The sequence below is a fragment of the Emys orbicularis genome, chromosome 8, assembly GCF_028017835.1.
Source record: "Emys orbicularis isolate rEmyOrb1 chromosome 8, rEmyOrb1.hap1, whole genome shotgun sequence".
NCBI lineage: Eukaryota > Metazoa > Chordata > Testudines > Emydidae > Emys > Emys orbicularis.
In genome coordinates this window covers 95970799-95993338 of record NC_088690.1, presented here as the reverse complement: position 1 = coordinate 95993338, position 22540 = coordinate 95970799, and the positions used below count along the sequence as shown (strand labels likewise).

At 45.7% G+C, this 22540-nt stretch overlaps 1 protein-coding gene across 1 annotated transcript in view; it reads left to right on the top strand.

The window, feature by feature from the left end:
- SH3RF2 (SH3 domain containing ring finger 2) overlaps positions 1-22540 on the top strand; it is a 79027-nt gene that overhangs the window by 39099 nt on the left and 17388 nt on the right. Inside the window, exon 4 of the mRNA XM_065409809.1 lies at positions 894-1220. Within this exon, the coding sequence (XP_065265881.1) occupies positions 894-1220 (327 nt within the window). The remainder of the gene's footprint in view (positions 1-893; positions 1221-22540) is intronic.

Here is a 22540-nt window from a genome sequence, read left to right as displayed (position 1 = left end):
CTGGGTTGTTTACCTGCCACGTCCGCAGGTTCAGCCGATCATGGCTCCCAGTGGCCGCGGTTCACTGCTCCCGGCCAATGGGAGCTGCTGGAAGCGGCGCGGGCCAAGGGACATACTGGCCGCCACTTCCAGCAGCTCCCACTGGCCAGGAGCAGCGAACCGCGGCCACTGGGAGCCGCGATCGGCCAAACCTGCAGACGTGGCAGGTAAACAACCCGGCCTGGCCTGCCAGGGGCTTTCCCTGCACAAGCGGCGGAACAAGTTTGGGAACCACTGGTCTAAACTGATCTAACTGAATGGAGACAACACAGCTCATAAAGCTAACTTCACTGAGGACTTCTCCATATGAAGGCCTTCATATCAGTTGGAGAGACTTGACCCCCTGCTGTGAAATGCGCCCAATCTTGCCAACACAAAGCAATTAAGGAAGATGTGCCCGTTAGTCCATTGTAATTTGGTGTTCCATTTATCATACTGTGTACCGGAGCTGAGTAGAAGAAACCAGCTGAGATGCATTCTTATTCATCTATGTGAGTCTCAAGTTTTGACAGGAAAGGAAGCCATACTTTTCTGTGAGACTCCAACTGGAGAGAGAACCAGACATCCAAGCTTAATCAGATGGTGTCTTGGTGACAGACTTCTTCTGATCCATTTTAATTTGGTGGTCAGCCTTGTGTTAGTAATTATTCCTCTGGGATTTGTCACTGAAAATATAACAAAGCTGAGCCACTCAATTGCAAAGATTAACCATAATGTCATCTGAAGCCCAAACTCAGCTATGCTCCTTGTTAGGATGAGGTATAAAATGTGGGTCTATGCTCACTGGGTTTGGGGTCTATGCAAAGCTTAGCTTCTGAGATGGTGCCATAAAACTTCTCTTCTTTCTGTCCCAGCCAAACATGACTGCAAGACAACTCCTACAGACAAAGAAAAGCCACCGATCCTCCCCATTTAAATATTCATCACCCTTAAGGACAGCCTCTCCCAGAGCGAAAGGCACAGAGTCACCAACCTTCCGCAAGGTGTCAGAATCTAGGAGGAAGAGCCTGAAACCATTTTCTATCACGAATGCCTTGAATTCACTCAACAGGATGGTCCACTCACCCACAGAGCGGCAGACATTGGAAATCAGCTCACCAGTGCTCATCAGCTCCAGTAATCCGACTGTGGCAACCCAGAGCAGTGAGAAAGTAGAATTCCCATATGGCACCCCTGTCCAGGTAAATAAAAACTATTCATGTTGCTGATTGTTGAGCACACACATTGTTTGCTCTGCAAACAATAGGCTGAAAAGTAAATTCTAGGTGGAAACAGTTTTTCACTATGCAGATAGCAACTTGAAAAGCCAAAGCTCAAGTTAGAATTAAACAGCTCTTTTAGGCTTTTAAACATTTTTATATCTACAATGGTTTAAACTCTTTTCCACGGCTTAGTGCAGCTTTCTGTAAATACTACAGGAAGATGATAAAGGTAAAAGACTCCCTTTAAGGATTGCATGTTAAAAAAATGGGAGGGAGGGGAGATGGAATGCCAGTGCTAGAGACACCTACAAGACCATATGTCATCCATGAAGTCAGGAAGTTTGGGACTTCTTCCCTCCTTTGGAAATGGAAAGCTCTTGAGTCACACATGCCAATGTGACTCATAAAAGGGGAGATTAAATTATCAGAATGACTACATTGTTTTGGTAAACTGCGGAGGCGGAGACTGAGAAGAAAGAGGGTTTTCTTAAAAAAATAAAAGACTTTCCAGTTTGGAAAATCTGGCATGGAATGTGCATTCCATGGGCAATTCACTGAGCCTCAATTTATTTCCAGAGAAATGTGTACCACATAAACATGCATGTGGGGGCACACACACACACACACACACACACACACACACACACACACACACACACAACTATGGGTTTGCTTTATGTGAGGGTATAGTCCAAACAGACAAAAACAAACAATATCAACAAAATAGAAGGTAAAATTAAAAACACTGATAGGCCAAGTTCAGAGGTGCCACCTCACTGATGTTTCTAGCCACCCACACAGCCTCAGGTTGTAAATACTGGTACATGTTTGCGTAAGTGTTGCTGATGACGCATTTAAGAGACTGTTTTCTGCGCTGCCTGAACTCCTAGGGTGATATTCTGGCTCCATTGATGTCATTGGAAGTTTTGCCATTGACTTCAATGAGGCCAGGATTTCTCCCCTAATGACTTCAGCGTGAGGTTAGCCCCTGTGAGGAAGGACCTGCAAAGTCAGATCTCAAGTTATCATGTTTAATGAGGAGTTGAAAGTCCAGCTAGGTTAATGAAAAAGCTGCAATTCCTTAGGGATCCTTTAGATGGCAGTTGTTTTAACGGGCTTCTCTCTTGTCTCTTTGCTTGAATGTCAAATGTATGTAAACCTTGGGTTTTTTTAATGTATTTATTTATTTAAATATCTCTGTCATCTTTCCAGAGTTCTAGGAAACTCCTGGCATCTAGGGTTACGTCTACACAGGGGTAAAAAACTCGCGGTTGGCCTGGGTCAGCTGACTCGGGGTCATAAGGCTCAGGCTCCGGGGCTGAAAAAGCGCTATGTTGACAGGCTGCAGCCCAAGCTTTGAGACCCTGTGAGGGGGGAAGGTCCCAGAGCTCAGGTTCCAGCCCGAGCCTGAGAACACCTACACAATGATTTTTAGCCCTGCAGCCCAAGCCCCACAAGCCCAAGTCAGCTGATTCAGGCCAGCTGTGGCCATGCCGCAGATAGTTTGTCCCTGTGTACACATACTCTAAAGCACGCCATTAAAAATCCAAAATGTGCAATACAATATTTTAATGCAATAGCTTCTCCTAAAGGCAAATTTTCCACTTACAAGACTTGACCACAAAAACTAAAAGACACTCTACTCAGTCATGTTACAACACCCTGCCCTCCCCCTACAGACTCAACCCCGAAATGCTGGCAAGGAAAGATGGGTGTTGCAGCATGCCTGCCTGCCTTGAAAAGTTACCAAATCAATTTTATCTGGTAGATTGCAGAAGCTGTAATGGCTACTTCCACTGTGGAAGTCACAGGCTGTGAGAATGACCTCGAGTAGCAATTTTCAGCCATAAAAATCCACAATCTGCATAGGGGTATCTCTTTACCCACCATGGAAATGGACCAACTCATCTCCCACTGTAATCAATGGAAGTTGAGGGTGCTCAACACCTGAGAGGATTGGCTCTAATTTAGGAATACTATATCCAGTTGAGAGTGCAGGTGAATTTAACTAAGAAGAATATGCTTTCCCAAACTTGAATTTGACCACAATCAATGGGGGTTGGGAGGTTGTTTGTTTTTATAAATACCCTACTTAAATACGCTGTCTAAGGGCTTGTCTGCCTGGTATGTTAGTGCGCAGCAAACCAGGGTGTGAATCTACAGCACACTCACTAACTCACCATGTGGACACTGCTACTGCACACTAAAGGTTCTGTAGTGTGCTTTGACAAACTCCCCTTTGATATACTCCTGTTTGAATCAGGAGTTTGAAACAGGAGTACATTAAAACGCACAGTGGAACTTTTATGTGCAGTAGCAGTGTCTAGATAGCCAGTTAGTGCACCACAGGCTAGTGTGCATTGTAGATTCACACCCTGGCTTGTCACACACTGACTTGCTGTGTAGACAAGCCCTAAGGTACCCTCTTTCAGTATATAATCTGGAGAAAGCAAGAAAGGCTGTAACTTACCAGCTAAAAAGGGTGGAAACTATTACTTGAAAGCCAACATAGTGTTAATGGAAACCTGTCATCATTGAGGACCAAATACTGCAACACTGAATTAAATGGGAGTTTTGACACTGCCTTCAGTAGGCAGGGGATCAGGCCACAGGTGAGCCTGCTCTAATGATATAGTAAAAAGCACCTTCCAGGAAGTTAAGAGAGGTGATACTAGAGTAATGAACTCAGACTTCGCTAGCAATAAACGTGATGCCCTCTGAAAGATTATCTTAGCCTGTCAACCTTAATACAACTTAGTAAGGCTTGTCTTGTCTCTTGATTACACATGATGCCACCTGCTTTCCCCCACTCTCACACACGTACCTCACACTACTCCATTCCATGACTGTTATGAAGCCAGCTAGCAAAGAAATCCAATCATCCAGACCAGAACCCTTTTTCCTTTGGAAAGGAGCCCTGGTCTTTGCCCTTCCGCTACGTCACTCTGCTGCCTGCATCCCTTTACTTCCAAAAGAGGAATTTACCATGGCAGTAAATTCTCATGGCAGCCTAGGAATCCTTGCCTCCTTACAAACCTTACCCCAAGATTGTCCCAAGACAGACTGAATTTGGGACTGTAATGGTGTAACAGTGTTATTAAAATAGACCTTTCAAAATAAGATCGCTCCTTTTCAGGGAAGCGAAAGGTCCCAAGATCCCCAGTCTCTGAGCAGAGGTCTCCACCCTGCTTGTTTACTGATCATCTGAAAAGAAAAAGGGGTTGTTAAGATTTATTTGGCACCTTTCACACTCAAGGTAATTCCAAAGATTTTATAAGCAATAAGCGAGTTCTTGGTAGTGCAGTGGCTATGCAAGAAAACCCAGCAGGTATTTTGTATTCAGCAATATGTTGCACAGCGCGTTGGAGGCTAGATCCTGTTTTACTGTGAGTGAAAGTAAAGCTCTACAATGGGATCATAATTCAATTGAAATTGTATCATGGCTTATGAACCCAATGTCATTTCACTGAAAAATGTCTCTTGTGAACTACTGTCAACAGCATAAGCCATAGAGCAAGTATGTTACCTTGTTGCCTTATAATGGCTCTTAATTGGCTTTTTTTTCTAAGCCAGCCTTGGCTGGTTGGTTTGCTTGGCAGGTGTTTGTTTTGGAGAGGGGACGTAGAGAGAGAGGTTATGTTTTTTTGTTTCTTTATCTCCTGTCTGGGTTTGGGGCTGTGATATTTGCGCCTCAGGCTTGTTCTAATTAGCAAAGTTCAGATTTGAGTGTGGGTATAGATCTAAACTTCCCTCTCCCTCCCTGGTATTTATCTCTCTGATGTATTTATAGAGATCAATCATATCTCCCCTCAGTCTTCATTTGGTTAGGCTAAACAAGCCAAGCTCCTTAAGTCTCCTCTCATAAGGTAGGTTCTCTATTCTTCTGATCATCCTTCTTTGCACCTGTTCCAGTTTGAATTCATCTTTCTTAAACATAGGAGACCAGAACTGCACACAGTATTCCAGATGAGATCTCACCAGTGCCTTGTATAATGGCAATAACACTTCCCTATCTCTACTGGAAATAACTTGCCTAATGCATCCTAGGATTCCATTAGCTTTTTTCACTGCTGCATCACATTGGCGGCTCATAGTCAGCCTGTGATCCACCAATACACCCAGGTCTTTCTTCTCCTCTGCTGTTTCCAACTGATATATGTCCCCAGCTTATAGCAAAAATTCTTGTTGTTAGTCTCAAATATTGTTGGCTCCCCATGTCCCCTGTGTTATTGTTAGCAATATTAGAAACCACACTTTAAAGTGACAATGCAAAGTGAGCAGCAGCAGATGCTTCAATTAAACTTATTTTCTCTTCTGGTTCTGCCTCATCCCAGTTTAAGATAACAACTGGTTTTTGGATACTTGTTAGTCCCAAAGTGCATGACCTTGCATGACCTTGCACTGTGTACTCTTAAATTTCATCCCATTTCTATTACTCCCGTTTCAAGGTCCTCCAGATCTTCTTGTATGATAGTCCAGTCCTCCATATTGGCAATACCTCCCAACTTTGTGTCATCTGCAAATTTTATTAGCATATTCCCACTTTTTGTGCCAAGGTGATGAATGATGAGAGCCAAAGTTGTAGATAAAATTTGATGCTAGGTCATCATGTTAGGTAAACTCTTGAAAATCTGGCCTTGACTTAGGTGCTGAGAACTTTTGAAAATCTGGTCATCAGTGGATCCCCTAAAGTGTGATTGTATCCTGACAATTGTCTGTATACAAATGGCATTGCGTGGTGGAGAAAGGGTGTTCTGTGTTCAGATTTAATTACTCCAGATCAAATGTTCTCTATTTGCAAGTAAAGACATATGGGGGTGGGGGGTTCTTCTGCAAACTCAACTTGGGATCTGAGAGTCATGCAAGGTTCTTTCTTTCTTGCACATCATCATCAGTAATAAAAGTTCTGCAAGCCAATTAATTAGCTCTGTGGCCTGCAGTAGGTTTGCAGAGGTGGAATTGACTGGAACTCAATAAGCCATTCTGTTGATGATGCACCAAAAGGAACCGAACCCACAGTTCAGTCCCTTTTGGGTGTGTCGGGCCTGCAGGTCTAAGAAGCGTTAAAGAATAGTTGTATCACTAAAGTCAGCAGATAATACTCTGAATACACAGAGGGAGCAGACTGGTTGATTTAGAAGGAGCCAGTGTTTATGTCATCACTATTCAGAGCAGAATGGTACTTTAAACTTTCCTCTATACTTCACCTGACTCAGTAAGTATTCAACGTTGAACCAAGAGGCTGAAGTCCAGAAGGAGCTTTGCCTCTGAAAATCCCTTACCCCAAAGATATCACTGTGGAAGGCTACAGAGTAACCAAATAGCTAGAAATGCCAGTGATCTTGGACAACCGATTCCTATAGAACAACTTCTGCTAGGCACTGACCTTGAAAGAAAATACTAGGTACTCTGAATCGAACTCGAGCTGGGGTAGCAAAGACTGGTGACAATATGACCAAGTGGAATCTAAGGAACAACCCCAAATGTGAATGTGGAGAGCGTAGGCAAGCACTTGAACACTGCCTGATACAATGGTCCCTGTCAATACCCTGTATTCCCAGGGCACTATTTGAAATAAGTGACATCATTAGGTCTTGGCTGCCGCTTTGGAGTGACAAGTATGATGATGACCTGCCTCTGTAACAAGAGGCACAGGTTTACTGCAATTAGATCTGGCATTTTACCCAACCGTGTGATCCACTTTAAGTATAATTGGCTGCATTCTAATAGTATTAAAACAAAAAAATACCAACAATATTTTGTATGTTGCAATGTCATCTCTGTGCATGTTGCTGTGAAATAAAATCATGAGTACCTCAAGCAAATTCACACACACTATACAGCAACATGGGAGCTAAGATAAGTGCTGGGCTCCAGCAGTGCAAGGAGCCTAGGTACTTCCCCTAAGGGTAAGTCCAACTAAATTAAAACAGGTCCCACCTCCTTGTAATGCTCCTTTGTTGTACCCTACTGGAAATTCCAGTAGAGTTCTTTAGAATCCTTCACCTGTTTTCTATTGGCAGCCCCAGGCCCTAGTGGTCCAGGAGACTTTGCTTTGTTCTATTGCCTACTTGGCCAATTAGAACCAGCTGAAATTTCCACATGCCGAGACATGAAACAAAATAGGCCCCAACACCAAAGTCAAAATCTGAGACTGAATGCAAAACTTTGCACAAATTTGAGGCTGTTCAGATCCATCTTTATGTTGTAACTGACAGGTAACAGTGGAGGTGCTAAGCCCTGAAATTTATTCACTAGAGATGGGCCCAAACTCTTGCTCAGAATCCCCTTCCTCCCCTAAAACTTTAGGGAAGCTTGGATCACTCTCTGAAATGGAAGCATTAAGGAGGTGCATTCCTTGAAGCATTCCTGAGCTTGAAGCATTCCTGGGCTTAGGTGTGGGTTTTATTTGCTTTCCTAACTCAGTAGGGAGCCTGTCAGTTTCCCCAATACCTTCTTAGAGACTGGTGATACCTCTGCCTTGGATGGTTGCCTGCAGGAAACTGGAGGGTTACATTGGCTTGTTCTGCTTGACTGTAAGCCTGGGGTCTACTGTCAAGACTTTCATTTGCAGCTTCAGAAGGTTTCTTTGCGAGCAGGTTAGTTTTCCCTTTCACCAACTCTTTCTTTTATACAATCTAAACTGAAGCTTTGTCTCCAATGCAAAAATAGGTCTGTTTTTACATCAAGATAGGTAACTTGAGACAGCTATTTCACTGAAAAAAAATAAACTTAGTTTTGCAATGAAGATATAATATAACCTTTTGCTTTGTTTGGAACAAAAGGATTATTGGGGCCATGATCTTATTGTATATACTATATAAAATAGATGAGAAAATATTAGGGGAACCATGTAATTATTGTATGCATCATGTGTGAAAAATACTCCGATATTTTCAAAAAACCATGACTCAGTTTTGTTAGAAGAGCATTGGGTTAGGTGCAATGGAGCTGAGACAGCCTCACAATGATCAACATTTCCCACTATCACCAGGAAGGAGATGAGGCAGGCAGCAGCACCAATTTTCTTTTATTACTATATTGCTGATTGAGGTAAATTTTTTCCCCGTGCTGGCCCAAGTGAATGGCTTCTCAAATGCACAGAGCAGGTCCAACACTGGGTATGGCAATGTAAGCTTCTCCCACACCACATCCTGCCAGGTGCCTGGCTTTCCTCACCTGTAAAATGAGGATAATAATGTCACCTTGCCTTGCATGGGTGCTGTGAGGGTCGGTTCAGGTTTGTGAGGCACTTTGAGGTCCTTAGAAGAAAGGTGCTTTAGAAATCCAGTCAGTGTGTGGTGGGTGGGGAGGTGAACTCACTCAGGATTATAACAAGCTTTCTTTCAATCTAAGAGCCAAAGTCAAAGGTGACTTTAAGCTGACCAAACCTACACCTCCCCCAAACTTGCAAATTATACATCCTTTCTCATCACCTCTGGACTGGGATCACTGACTGTAAGGGAGACCAAGTTACACATCACTAATTGCCAAGTGCCTCAAGGAGGCCAATGTTACAGATGGGTGAAATTTTGGGGGCAAATAGTAAATTTGCCCAAAAATGCAGTTTGGGGGTGACTGAAACCATTCACAAATCTCTTCAAATCCAGCGAATCATTGTGGCTGAATAAAATATGAGAAAAGCAATTTCAAAAAAGTCAAAATGGTTCATTTTGACATTTTCTAAACTAACTGTGTCGTCATTTTGTTTAGAAACACACTGTTTCATTTCAAAATGTCAATTCCTTCTACCCAAATGCTGGTCCTCCGAACACCATGTTTTCAGTTTTTCGTTTTGGTGCGAAAAAACGAAAAAAATTCAGATTTGGGTCAAAACAAATGGATTTTTGTTTACAGATTTTTCAGCTATCAATTATTTGATCAGCTCTGTCTACTGTATTGTAAGTTAGCGTAACTTATGAACATAGAAAAAGGTGTAAGTTACACAGCTTAGATCTCCTTACCTCTCAGTTTGGCCTAGGAATCTCAAGTGTCATCTTGAAACAGCCATGTGCTTCCTGCGTATAAATCTCCGTATAGTTCCATCAGCTGCCAAGTCTCTGCACCCAATTACGCTGAGCCATAGATGTGGTTAGATGTGCTCTGAAAGAGTCACTTGACCTCCTATTGCACACAATGAAGGCTCTCAGAGGGATTTTCCAGAGTTCTGCCATTAAGGTCAGTTTGTTGTCTGGCTTTCTGGCAGGAAAGGCTTTAATAGAAGGTGAGGTCTGCCTAGAGTACAGTGCACAGAGAGGCTAACATGAGCTCATGAGTTGGAGCCTGGATGGAAGCTGTAGATCCTAAATGGGGGACAGACTGCACATGTAGTTGATAAACTAGATGGAGAAGGGATAGAAGATGGAACAATATTCACCTCTCCCTCTTTCATCCCCTAGTGGAAGTTTCTAGCTGTCCTAAGATGAGTGCAGGAAACATGCTTGTCTGCTATAAGGGAGGAAGGATGGGTTTATTTAGATGGAGCAAAAATTCATCACAGAATGAAAGACAATGAGTGAAAGCATTAGGATCGCCAGGCACACTGGCGAATAGGCTGAGTCGCCTGCATGAGAGATATGCATCATGACAGACATACTCCCTTGCTGGGAGCGAGGGAAAGTCCACACTCAGGTATCTGAGGCGTCCATTTGAAATACAAAGAGATCAGGAGCACTCAGTGCCATGGGGCACCACACCTCAAAACAGGAAGCTTCTCTCCCTTCAATGAAAGAAACTGCCCCAGTCAGCATCCCTAAGACCTGTTGCTCACAGTTCTTCTCTGTCTGGGCAGCTGCTCAATCCTAGGCTGGAATAAGTTGTCCTGAGTATGCTCTCTGGTGAATTTTGACCTTTGAGGCAATACACTGTCTCAGGCAGGAGTCCAAGTAGTGGGTTTGTGAGACTCAAACAAAAAGACTAGATTGTGGGCAGGCTCACAGGTGTTGGGGTTAGCAGAAATTGGGATCACAGAGGGGGAAAGGTCTCAATCGCTATAGCAATTTTGGAGTGGGGCAAAGTAGAGGTGAAAAAAGAATCAGTTATTAGAAACTGAAAAAACAAAACCCTATTATATCTTTTTCCCCCTCAAGGACGCCATCTCCTAAATAAATGTTAAGATTATACATTTGGCCTCAGTCAAAAGGCCACTAGATTTATTACTAGTGACTCCTCACAGGCCAGTTAGAACTTCGGTATGGTCCTGCAGGAAGCTGTCAGTAATCTCGTCCATAAAAAGACACCTCTTCCCTCCCCATCTTGATAAACAGATGGATTATGGAGGTGGAAGAGAATTCCAGTCCAAAATAAAGGCATGAGAAGAAAACCCTCTAGCATCCAGTCTGTCTCCATTATGGCCTCAGTGCCTCCAAGGGAGCTGATGATGCTAGAAGTGTGGGAAGAGGATCAATCCCTAATCCCAATCACTGTTAAGTAAATATGTGTATCTTTAAAGCAGAAGTGGGGTCTGGTGGGGGTGGGAAGGGTGGCACAACACAGCACATACCAGCAAAATAACTCATGTTAGAAAATCCCCACTGGATATCTCTAGTGTCTCCCAAAATCTGCTCTACCTTACTCCCTGGCACCTTTACTGTGAAGGATCATGTCAGACTCATTTCAGTCCATAAAAGGAAATGAACTGGGAGAGACTTCTCTTATCAGCCCTCCTCCCATTGCCCGTAATTGCTGGCACACTGCAACGCTCTCCCTTCCTTTTACTCTTGCCAAGCCACTCACCCTCTAGGAGCCAAAGCCAGTTCTAAAAGACTCTGGCCCACTTTGCCCGGGCATGCAGTGAGCAGCACTGCACGTTGTGAAATCGCCCAAACTGAAAAAAAGCCATTGTTCAGTCACTGATCTCAGTCCTTCCCCTCCAAATCCACAAGAAGGTAAAAAAAGCTACAGGGATCTCTTGTTAAACTACTACACTCATTTCCAGATCCAAACCAAGCCCATCCTGGCAAGTTGGGTGATAGCAAGGTCAGGGAGCACTTAGCTAGAGGCCACTGCTACTCTTCACCACTAGTCAAGTGGGTCAATGAAAGCAGAGGAGCTCAAGAAACGTGAGGGCCAGCATCACATTTTATACCAGTCGTTATACAAAACATGTAGGACTTGGGTTTCAGTTACACTAAGGCCACTTTACACTGTAAATTAGCAGAAATGGCCCCCTGCAAGTATCCCCTTGCTAAGAAGGCTTCCTGGGCCAATGTGGAGCTGGTGTAAGGGCTTTACATCAGCACCCAGTATAGACAGCATATTGCAGACAGATGGCAGGAGTTGAAGAGAGAGGGTGCGCCAAGGGCCAGCAGAGGACACAGTTATTCCCTGCTTCTGAGGGTGCACAGGGGGGATCCATGGGTAGCAGAGCACAAATGATTACAACAGCCCTGAGGTTGCTCTCGACCTACAGCTGGTTGGAAACTTTTTATTACACTTTTTTTTAATCAAAAGATGCCATTTTGTCAAAACCAAAATACTTTGCAAAACTATATTTAATTTAGATAGAGGTTTCTACGGGACAGTTTCTCAGGTCCAGGGTGGACTTGAGAAAGAGAGAGGAAAAAGATCAAAAACCTAATCTTTTCAGTCCAAAAATGGATGTTTTGACACAATTTTCCTTTCATTCCAGTGTGGAACTAAAACAAATTTCCAAACCTCAAAAATTGTCACAAAACAGAATTGTCATTAGAGATGGCTGGACACTTATACCAGAGGCTGGGCAGTTCCCCAAGGCCCAGGGAGAGAAAAGATTGCTTAAAGCTAGCTGTTTCCTTCCCACCCCACCCCCCACCCCCCAACTCCTGAGCTTTGGGCATAACAGAGGAACTGAAAATCAGGGCTAATATGTTGCAGGGATTGGAGTTGGTAACTCAATAAGCAGTGCTTTCTTTTAAGTCAACAAATGCCCCAGGCATGATACTAAGTGTGGGGGCACTACTGCTGGAATTGTTAGCTTTAAGATGGGATAGGAAATTAAAGCTCTGACCATTTTCATCATTAAAGATCCTGTGGCCCTTTTCTCCAGAGTAGGAGGATGAGTCCAGGTGCCCTGGCAAATTCCAGCTTAAATGCTTTCTGCTGACCTAAACTTCCCCATGTTAGCAGAATTGCAGAAGCTATTCTTCACTCCCCCTCCTGAGAAAAGCTATGCCACGTGAATGGTGCAATATGGCTTCTATATTTCAGCTTGCAAGTGGCTGCATTTTAGTAGTGGATGAACTGATTCTTGTATTAGTTTCATCCCAGAGCAAATGTTTATGACCAAGTTATAAAGCTGCAAAAGGAGGCTATAATTAAAACTCTTTAATGAAGGTTGCCTATCACCTCCCTCAACTACGTGTGTCCTGACTTTGAAGAAGTGCCAGTACACTGCCTGCTCTATGCCAGCTTGAGTACAAGAGCTCTGTCTCTGAGGCTGTGTTGCCAATATAAAGAGGGCAAGAGGAAAAACAAACTTGAACTTCATAAGTAGAAATTAGGAAAGTGGAAAAGGACATGAAATCACCTTTATAAAAGCCTTTGGTTTGCTGCTGTACTGCTGTTACACACAAGGACTGGATCACAAAAAACTGCCTGGGCGCCACCTTATAAGAATCCCAAGATGCACAGATGAGTGTCTTAAATAAATGAGACCTTCATGCACCAGGGCTCAACAGCACAACCTGTTTGTTATTCTTTCTGAAGTGAATTTTTGTCCCTGTGAAAGACAGTGAGCGGATTGAGAGCCCAGGAGACTGCAGCCCCCCAATGCACAGAGCAGGTCCAATGCTAGGTGGAGGAATGCTAGCTTCTCCCCCATCACCCTATGCAATGGACCTCAGCCTCCCCATCTGTACAAGAGAGATAACAAAATCCCCCTGCCTCTTGGGGTGATGTGAGACTTCATTAATCTCTTTGTGTCTATAAAGCACTTGGAGAGCCTCCAAAGCAAGGTGTTATAGAAGTGCAAAGGGACCACCTTTGAAGGAGAGAGATTTCATTCTCCTTGTCTCATTTAATCCTTTGTCTCTCTGCTGAAGCTGCAAACAAGCCTAGCAACTGCAGCCGGTCAACAAATTTCTGCTGAAATAGTTTTTCTCCTCCCAAAAAATTGGATTTTCAACTAAACAGAATGTTTCACAAAAAGTGTCTGCTTTCTGAGGAAAATTTTGATTTTTTTTTTCATCAAAACAAGCAAATGCCCAAAAATCTACAGTTTTCCATTTGTGCCAGGAAAACAAAATATTTCAATTAAGACATGCCACTGTGGTGCTGATGAGAGTTGTAGTTTGGTTGCCTTATGTCTCCATTCTCCCCTATGGGCTGGGCTCCATAGCCACACTACATCTCCCATGATGCACCAGAGGCAGGGACTCCCATGATCCATCAGCTCCCCTCACCAAGAAAGGAGACTATGGTGTATGGTGAGTGATGCTGTTTGGCAAAAGAGTCCACTCTATAGAGGAAAATGGGAGCATGAGGCACCTGAACTACAAATTCCCATGAGACGTTGCGGCAACATTTCTAAATTGAATTATTTTTTTTAATTTTTTTTTTGCCAAAAAGTCAAAAAATTCCTCAGGGGGCGGGAAAAATTCCCAACCAGCTCTAGTGCCAGCTCTGATGTCAATTCCACTAAGGGTTGGACTAACACCACCAACTCATTTAATCAAACAGCTATTAGATGGCCACACCTTTAAATCACTATCAACCTTAACTGACATCAAACTGGCTACCTAGAGGTAAAAGCCTCTAATCGCATTAGCTGTACCCTGAGTCCCCACCCTATCCTTCAGTATACAGGTGCAACAGGCTTGGGTTTGTAGGTGTAGGTTTTATTTGATTGGTAGAGCCAAGCCTATTTGCCTAAATATAAACTTACGAAAGAAATGGCAGCAGTTAATTAGCTGAATAATCACAGAGTCCTTTAGGTATTTGTTATGGGCAATAGTGGAAGTATCCTTGGGAGATCTGTACAACCCATCTTCCTAATTTCATTTCCTATAAGAGGTATACTTATGAGAGAGACCCTAACCTGACTGCTCCCATCCCCCTTCACTGGTCCAGCTGTGTTACTCAGTGAAGATTTTTCTCTGAAGGCAACCAAGTGACATCAGTTATCTGCTTGTAGCTAATAAAGTACAGGCTGGTTTAGCAGACTGCACTGGCTCTGAGACAAACACTGATAAGAAAAATTAGCGACATAGCCTCTTGGGTTGATGACCCCCATCCACAGCCTGTTCCTTCCCAAATTAGAATTAATCGGCTCTGTTCTAAAGTTTTGTCTCCTCAGACCTGTTTATCAAGCAGCATGTGACAAATGGGAGCCCATGGAGGATATCCCAACACAGGCACACTAACAGACAGCTGGATATGAGTTACCTGCCAATAGCATACTAGCATACTCCTGCAGCTCATGCAAGCACAAGGTAACCAGGTCGAAACACCTTGGGGTTCAAGCAGACCCCAAGATTGAAGGTGAACAGGGCAGTAATAACCTGCTTTCTCCAGATTCCACTATTTCAACACCATTTCCTGCTTCCTCCTGTTCAGCACAGCGCTCTTAAAGGGTTAATATGTTTAAGCTCCAGGTTGTTACAAACAGCAGGCAAAATTCTGCTCTCAATTACAGGCAGGCAATGCCACAGTGTACTGGCACTTCTTAAGCCAATGGGGTATAACAGAGAACGGAATTTGCCCCAAAAACCCTTTCCCTCACACAGGTAAGTGTTTGCCTTTTACCCCTACATGAGAAAGGAAGTTTTGTCCACACCATTACCATTTAAGTGTTGCAGAGCTAAAAATTAAATACAAAATGCATACAGTACTTGGAAAAGGTGGAGATATGCAAATAAGTGAGAAGGAAATAAAAATTGCTACATACAAGAAAGAAGTTTGGCTTATGAATGCTGAAAAATAGCCAGATGGTGAATCAGTAAGTTTTTATTACTCCCTCAAAGGTGAACAGTTCTGAGGTTGGGCTTCCTATTAGTCAGATCACATATGTCAGTTACTGCATCTTGACTAGCTGTGGTTTAGGCTTAAAGTCCTCTAACATATGCAAATATCTTACTTGCCAGCTATCAGCCGGTCTTGTTGGAGCAAGAGTCTAGCCTACCAGTTAGAGCTGAATCTAGATGGAGTAGCTCCATTAACAAAGCCAAGGGTCATAGCCAGGAGTCAGAAACTAAAGCCTTAGCTGCAGGGTTAGCTGGAATCGCTGTCAGAAGGTGGAGCCAAGGGTCTGAGGCGGGTGTCAGAGGTCAGGAAGGAGCTGAAGAGCTGGAGCAGGAGCAAGACTAGAGACAGTGGAAGCAAGGGCAGAACTGAGTGTAGCTGGAGGCTAGGAAAGCATTGAGCAGCCACTGGACTGCTGCTGCTGCTAGCAAGGCTTGATATCACGCTGCAGGTGTCTGCAGCAAATCAGGTGGTACAGTCAGACTGTTTCTATCAGGACCAGCTGTGCTCACTGGGTTCCCAGGAGACTAGCTCTGCTGCAGGCTGGCCCCTGACAATACCCTCCCTCACTTCAAGGGTGTCTTCTGAGGACCATAGGACCTGGTTTCGGGGGGTATTTCTGATGGAAGGCACATATGAGTTCTGGAGCATGGACTTTTTCTACAGCTCCTATGACTCCCCTTTCGGCCCATAGCCATCCCAGGTCACCAAATAATGGAGTTTGTCTCAAACTCGCTAGAATTTACCAGCCCTTGTACTCCTCTTGGCCCTGGACATGTATGTCAGGTGCTGGTGGAGCAGAACAGCCGGGAAAGGGATTTTCTACATAAGGATTCGAAAGGGACACATGGAAAACCGGGTGTACCTTCAAGGATTCCAGCAACTGGAGCCTAAATGCTATAGGGTTAATTTGTTCCAGGATCTTAAATGGGCCTGGGTATTAATGGTCCAATCTGGCTATGGGACTGGTGGATTTTAGGTGTTTGGAGGACAGCCAGACTTTATCTCCTACATATAGAGTTGGTGTGGCTTGGCATTTTCAATCAGCATGAGGTTTGTATGCCTCCTTGGAGGCTTCAAGGTATTCATTAAGCCCTTGGTGGACCTGGTGAAGGTGGGCAACTAGATCTGCTGCGGCAGCAACTTGGGACCATGGAGGGGGTGCAGCTGAATGAAGTCAAGGGTGGAAACCATAGTTTGCATAGCCCGTTCTATGTCGGGTGGCTGCATGGGTGGAATTGTTGTACGCCAACTCTGTCTATGGCAAGAGGATGACCCTGTCATCTTAATGATAACTGAGAAAGTGACAGAGGTATTGCTCGAGGACTTGGTTCACTCGTTCTGTCTGCCCGTTGGTCTGCAGGTGATAGGCTGAGGAGGTAAGCAATTCCATTTCTAAGAGTTTGCAGAGTTTGTGCCAAAAATGGGAAGTGAATTGTGAACCTCGACCTGCCACTACTCAAGTTGGCAGCCCAAGGAGCTGAAAAACATGATCTAGAAAAAGGCAGGCTATTTCCTGGGCGGTTGGGAGGGAATGAACAGAAATAAAGTGTGCCATCTTGGTGAGGAGATTGACAGTGACAAGGGAGCAGGGTTGCTCTGTGATGAAGACCAAGGATATCAAGGACCAGGGTTGAAATGAGGTAGTCAAAGAATGAAGAAGGCTGAGTGGTTTGGCATATGGGCACTTGCTCTGACAGCACAGATCATATGAATTAATGAACCTCTTACCATCAGTACTCAATCTTAGCCACCAGAAATTCCCTAACACTGGTCTCGGGTTTTGAAGTAGCCAAAATGGCCAGCAATTGGCATATCATGACACATCTTTAACACCTCGAGTCTGGGCTGGCCTTCTGAGATATAAAGGCACCTTCCTCAATAAAGCAGACCATCTTTCAAATGAAACCCTGAGCTGGGCACAAGGTTAGGTGCATCTAGGATCTGACAGATCTTAATTGCCTGGAGGTCATGGGGAAACAGAGACCAGGTAAGGAATATCCAGTCCCTGGTTGCTGTCCCTGGAATAAAAATTTGACAGGTGTAAAATGGTAGCCAAGGGAGCTATGTATTTATCCTGGCAGGACAGGGCCTTCTCATTCTGTGATCCAGGATGGTAGGTGACAACAAAAATCAAATCTGGCAAAGAAAAGTGACCAGAAGATCTGTTGGTGGTTAAGGTTACAAGCAGTCTGAAGATATTTCAGATTCTTGTGGTCAGTAAGGACCTGAACTGAGCTCTTTCTAGGTGTCTCTACATTTCAAAAGCTGCCTTTCTCACAAGTAACTCTTTGTCCCAGATATCAGAATTCTTCTCAGTGGAGGTTAGCTTTTGTGAATAAAAGGTATGGGGGGGGGTTGGTTATGAGAGCCAGTATGTTGTGACATAACAGCTCTGGTGGGAAAATTCAAAGCATCTACCTCAATGGTGAAGAACTTGGCATGATCTGGGTGCACAAGAATGGTAGCAGAGGTAACAGATATTTTTGGCTGATCAAATGTGAACTTTGCCTCTGGTGACAAGATGAAGTGGACTCCCTTTGAAGCGGCACAGTTATCGGGGCAAGTAGGTGAGAGAATCCTTTGGTAAAATGCCTATAAAAATTGGAAAACCCAAGAAATCACTGAACGTCTCTTGTCATTTGGAGCATTCCACCCAGAAATGGCAGATACCTTCTGTGGATCCATTGTTAGCCTTTTGGGGGAAATGATGTATCCAAGGAACTCAACTGTGTCTTTGTCAAACTCACATTTCTCCAGTTTGGCATAAAGATGGTTTTGACAGAACGTGGCACACATTACTCATGCAGTGCCTGATTTTCAGAAAAAAAAACAAGAATATCATCCAAATAAATAACCACAAACTGATCCAATATGTCACTGAGATATCTTTGATGAAGTGCTCAAATGTCACCGAACGGTTACATAACCCAAAAGGCATAACTAAATAGTCAAAATGTCCATGTCAGGTGCAGGTATCAGTGCCTCCCCTGATTTGGATAAGGTTGTAGGTCCCATGAAGATCCAACTTAATAAAAATCTTGGTCAAGTGAAGCCTCTCAAAGAGTTTGTTAATGAGTGGCAGGGGGAAGCGTTTTCAGACTGTCATTTTGTTCAGAGCTTGAGAGTCAACACGAGAGCATAAGGAGCCATCATTCTTTGCCACAGAGAAGATTGGCAGTCCCATCGGATAAGTGGAGGGGCGAATAAGCCCCTTCTCTAGGTTCTTGCAGCTGTACTCCTAGAGCATCTGGAGTTCAAGTTCTGTGAGGGAGTATATGCGGCCAAAGGGGATCTCGGCTCCAGATTGCAGGTCACTTGGACAATCATAACTGTGATGGGGCAGCAAAGTATCTGTCCTATTTTTATCAAAAATAGAGTAATCCTTGATATTTCACCAGGACTCTGGACGCTATCAAGGGGGTCGCAGAGATGACAGCAGTCACTTTCAGTGTACCTCCTTCGGTCTCTGAATTCTCAGGTAGATGGCAAAGATTACTGAGGCTTCTGGTCCAGCACATGATTTTGGGAGGCAAAGTTGACAGCAGAGTCTTGATGTGAAGCATACCGTGCCTGGCCCCCAATGGATGCATGGATTATGGGTGATGAGCCAGGGAATATCAAGGATGACAGGGGAGTGAGGTGCACAGATCAGACCAAACTGTAAAACCTCCTGGTGACCCTAGAGCATGGTAACCATCAAGGGTGCTGTTTGATGAGTAACCAGGCCGAGGAGAAGAGGTATCCATCAACAGATTCCACCAAATCAGGGGTGCTCTTGCGCTGAGTTGGAATGTTGTGATCCTGGGCAAAGTCTAAGTCCATGAAATTGTTGGAGGCCCCTGAAGTCCACAAGCCTCCTCAGCTCGACCTCTGATATGGTGGGATGTTGTAGCCAGAGAGGGAGTTGGAGGGCACTAGCATGGTGTCCCTCCACAGCTGGGGTACAAATTCCTGGAGTGAGGGGGGAGGAGGGGGAAAACACAGGCTCAGCCAGACCCCCTTCTCAGGGCTGAGGCCTGGAGTCTTTCTAGTCAAGACACAGCTGGATTCCTAGCAGGGCATCCCTAAGTGTAGTGTCCAAATTCCCCACAGTACAGGCATAGGCCCAAAGCATGATGCCAGCCCTTCTCTGCATCAGAGGCAAGGCCAAACCCAGCTGATCTGCTGTAATGAGAACGTGAAAGGGGACTGGGAACTCAACTCTCTCTCCAGGAGATAGGTCAGGGGGTCATAGGTACCTTGACCAATCAACTTGACCAAGACATCCAGGATGGATGGTGGCTCCACCCATGCCAACTCAACCTTGATTTGCTCACTTAGGGCATGTCGGAAATGATAGTGCTGTTCCACCTCATTCCATTTAGCGTTTGCTGCTAGAATTCTGCAACACGCTTGGTGACCAACCTATTTTCCTGACGCAGCCCCCGAAGCAGGTTCTTGGTGGATCATGTGCAATTTGGATCATCAAACACAATTGCCGTAGCTCAGACAAACACTTGAAACTGTCCCAGCAGGGGTCTCGAAGTCTCCAGGAGGGAAGACGCGCAGGCCAAGGCCTCCCCAGTTAGCAGACTAAGAATAAGTCCTACTCGGGTCTGGTCAGTGGAGAACAACTGGGGCCGAAGCATGAACAGGAGCCAGCATTCCACGGAACTTGTTATAGTACCCAGCAAACTTATCCGGGATTGGAATCTCTGACTCCCTAGAAGCCAGTATGGCTGCTACTGGCAGGATGACTTCAGCCCACAGGGCTGCAAGGCCATAACCTGGGCCTGTAGGGTCTGCAAGATCCCACAATGTTCAGCAGGAGCACAGTTGCCTCTTCAGAATCCATCTGAAGGGAAGTTCAGACACTTACCCACCTAGGGCCCACTAGGCGAACTAGGCGGCTGCCTAGGGTGCCAAGATTTGGGGGCACCAAAAAGCGGTGCCCACAAATTTTTTTTTTACACTATTGCTCCCGGCGGGGGGACGGGCCGCTCGCAGCCGTGTTAGCACCTACCTCTGCAGGCATCCTCTGTAACTGCGGGCCCCGCCACCTCCCTCCGCCGCGCCCCACATCACTGCCTGCCCACACACCCCCGTCAGCCTGGAGCCGCCTCCTCCCTGAGCCGCCGCATCACTCCCTAACCCGCTCCCGCCCGCTCTGGCAGTCCTGGACCCCCTGCCGCAGCAGTGGCTGCTGCCCAAGGGCTGCAGATCGGAGCGGGTGACATTACCCCGCCTGCAGCTGGCCCTATTGACAGCAATGCAGCGGCAGGAGGGGGGACGGGGTGGGGGAAAGGAAGAGCAGACTGTGGCCACCGGTCCACCTGCGGGGGTGGATCATGGCCCTGCCAGAGGATACAGGGTTAAAGAGCTGCAAAAGTGTAACCGTCCTCAGCACGTGCCACCTTCCAAGGCTTCATCTCCATCCATCCCTGCAGCCCTGTGGAGCAGGTAAATAGAGCCCCATTTTGGGGGAAACTGAGGCAGAGAACAGGGACGTGACTTGCCCAAGGTCACCCGGGGAGTCATTGTCAGAGTCCTGCTTTGAACACAGGAGATCGAGGCTCCTAGTTCTGCACTGGCTCAGACCATTAGACCAGAGGCCTTCAAGCCCTGAGCTCTGCACCTGCCCACACAAGGTATCCGTCTGGGATTCAGGGGCAGCACACTGCAAGTTTTCAGTGAAGAAACACGGCTGTCTCGAGCCCTTATGGCTACAAGGAAAATCTTCCAAAGATGATGGGCGTCTAGCCGACACAGTTCTGTCTGCCTGAGTCTGCAGCCAGCCTGGGACAACAGCTCTAGGAAATGCGGCAGTAACTGTTAAGTCTAATTACGACACCGTCCGAGCCAGATTTTCATGTAATATGGGTGACCAGTTGCATGGTGCACAACCACTGCAAGTGTGCGAGCAACTCAGGTTAAGTGCAGCTGAACCTGGGCAGGCTGCAGCACCCAAGAGATTTTAGTTCTCCCACTGAATGACAGCAGATGCACCAGTAACTTTACTAGGTAGAAGTTTAGTGACCACATGAGGGCCATATCCTCCCCATTCCCAGCATTGGGCCAACTGCCCCTCATCATTCTCCTGATTGCTTGTGTTGTTATTGATGGGAGGTCTGCTGTGGATTGAGGGGTATATATAGACCTGCCTTTGCAGGCTCAGTCCTGGCCCAGCATTTGAAATAAATTGCCCTGAGTTTCAGAAGTACTGAGAACCCTGGAGTTCCCACAGACATTGGGGGAACCACAGGTGCTCAGCATCTCTGAAAATCAGGCCCAGAATGACACTGACACCTCTGCCCTGGGCCAGAGCTCTCTGAGTAAGGGGCTTCAGCAGTGATTGGCGTGGGGCAGAGTAAAGCAACCAGGACGGTCATGGCGGAGGCTGGAACTCTGTCCTCACCTCACACCTGTGGGGAAGACAGGCCTTCAGACACCCCCTCCCACCTGCATTGCACTTTCCAGCCCAGGAGCAAGGAACCATTTCACACCTTAGCGCTGGGGGGAGCTGAAGCCCAGAACGGGGAAGTAACTTGCCTGAAGTCATCCAGGGAGTTGGTGCCAGGGTGGAGAATAGAAGCCACTCCCAGCTCTGTGCTCTGATCCCCCAAACAGCCCTTTCCAGATCCATTGGGGGGGGGGAGCAGGAGGGACTCTAGCCACGTGCAGGAGACCCAAGGCCATTTATTTTCATTAAATATGTAGACTAAATAATGAAATTAATAAATTTTCAAGCCGAATGTGTATTAATTCTAATGAACAATGCCACGTTATGCAGTATTCATTTTTGAAAGCTTATAATAAGCAATGCTCTGGGGGAGAGGGAGAGGGAGAGGAAGGGGGGTGCAAGGTGGAAGTTTCATCTAGGGTGCACAATATCCTTGCACCGGCCCTGTACCCACCCTTGTTCAATCTTTTGAGCTTCTCAGACCATCAGCAACCAAGTCATGGGCAGTCTGGCCTAGTGGCTGAAGCAAGAGTCCAGTCTGCCATTTATCACTGAAGCCAGATGTGGCAGATCCTGGAGCGAAGCCAAGGGTCATAGCTGGGAATCAGAGACTCAAGCCTAAGCCAAAGTCAGAGTCACAGTCAGAAAGTGGAGCCGAGGGTCTTGGCTGGGTATCAGAAGTCAGGAAGTTGCTGGGGGCTGGAGCAGGCACAGGCTGGAGCAAGGCTAGAGACAGTGGACCAAGTGCAGCTGCTGTCTAGGAATGTGTTGAGAAGCCACTGGACTGCTGCTGCTCCTATTGGGTTCCGGGAAGCAGGCGGGCAAAAGCCCGCCCATTGCTAAAGAACCGGAACTCAAATAATTATGGGGGACAACCAAAAATGTAACAGGGGCAGGTGTGAAAGTCAAACAAACAAAT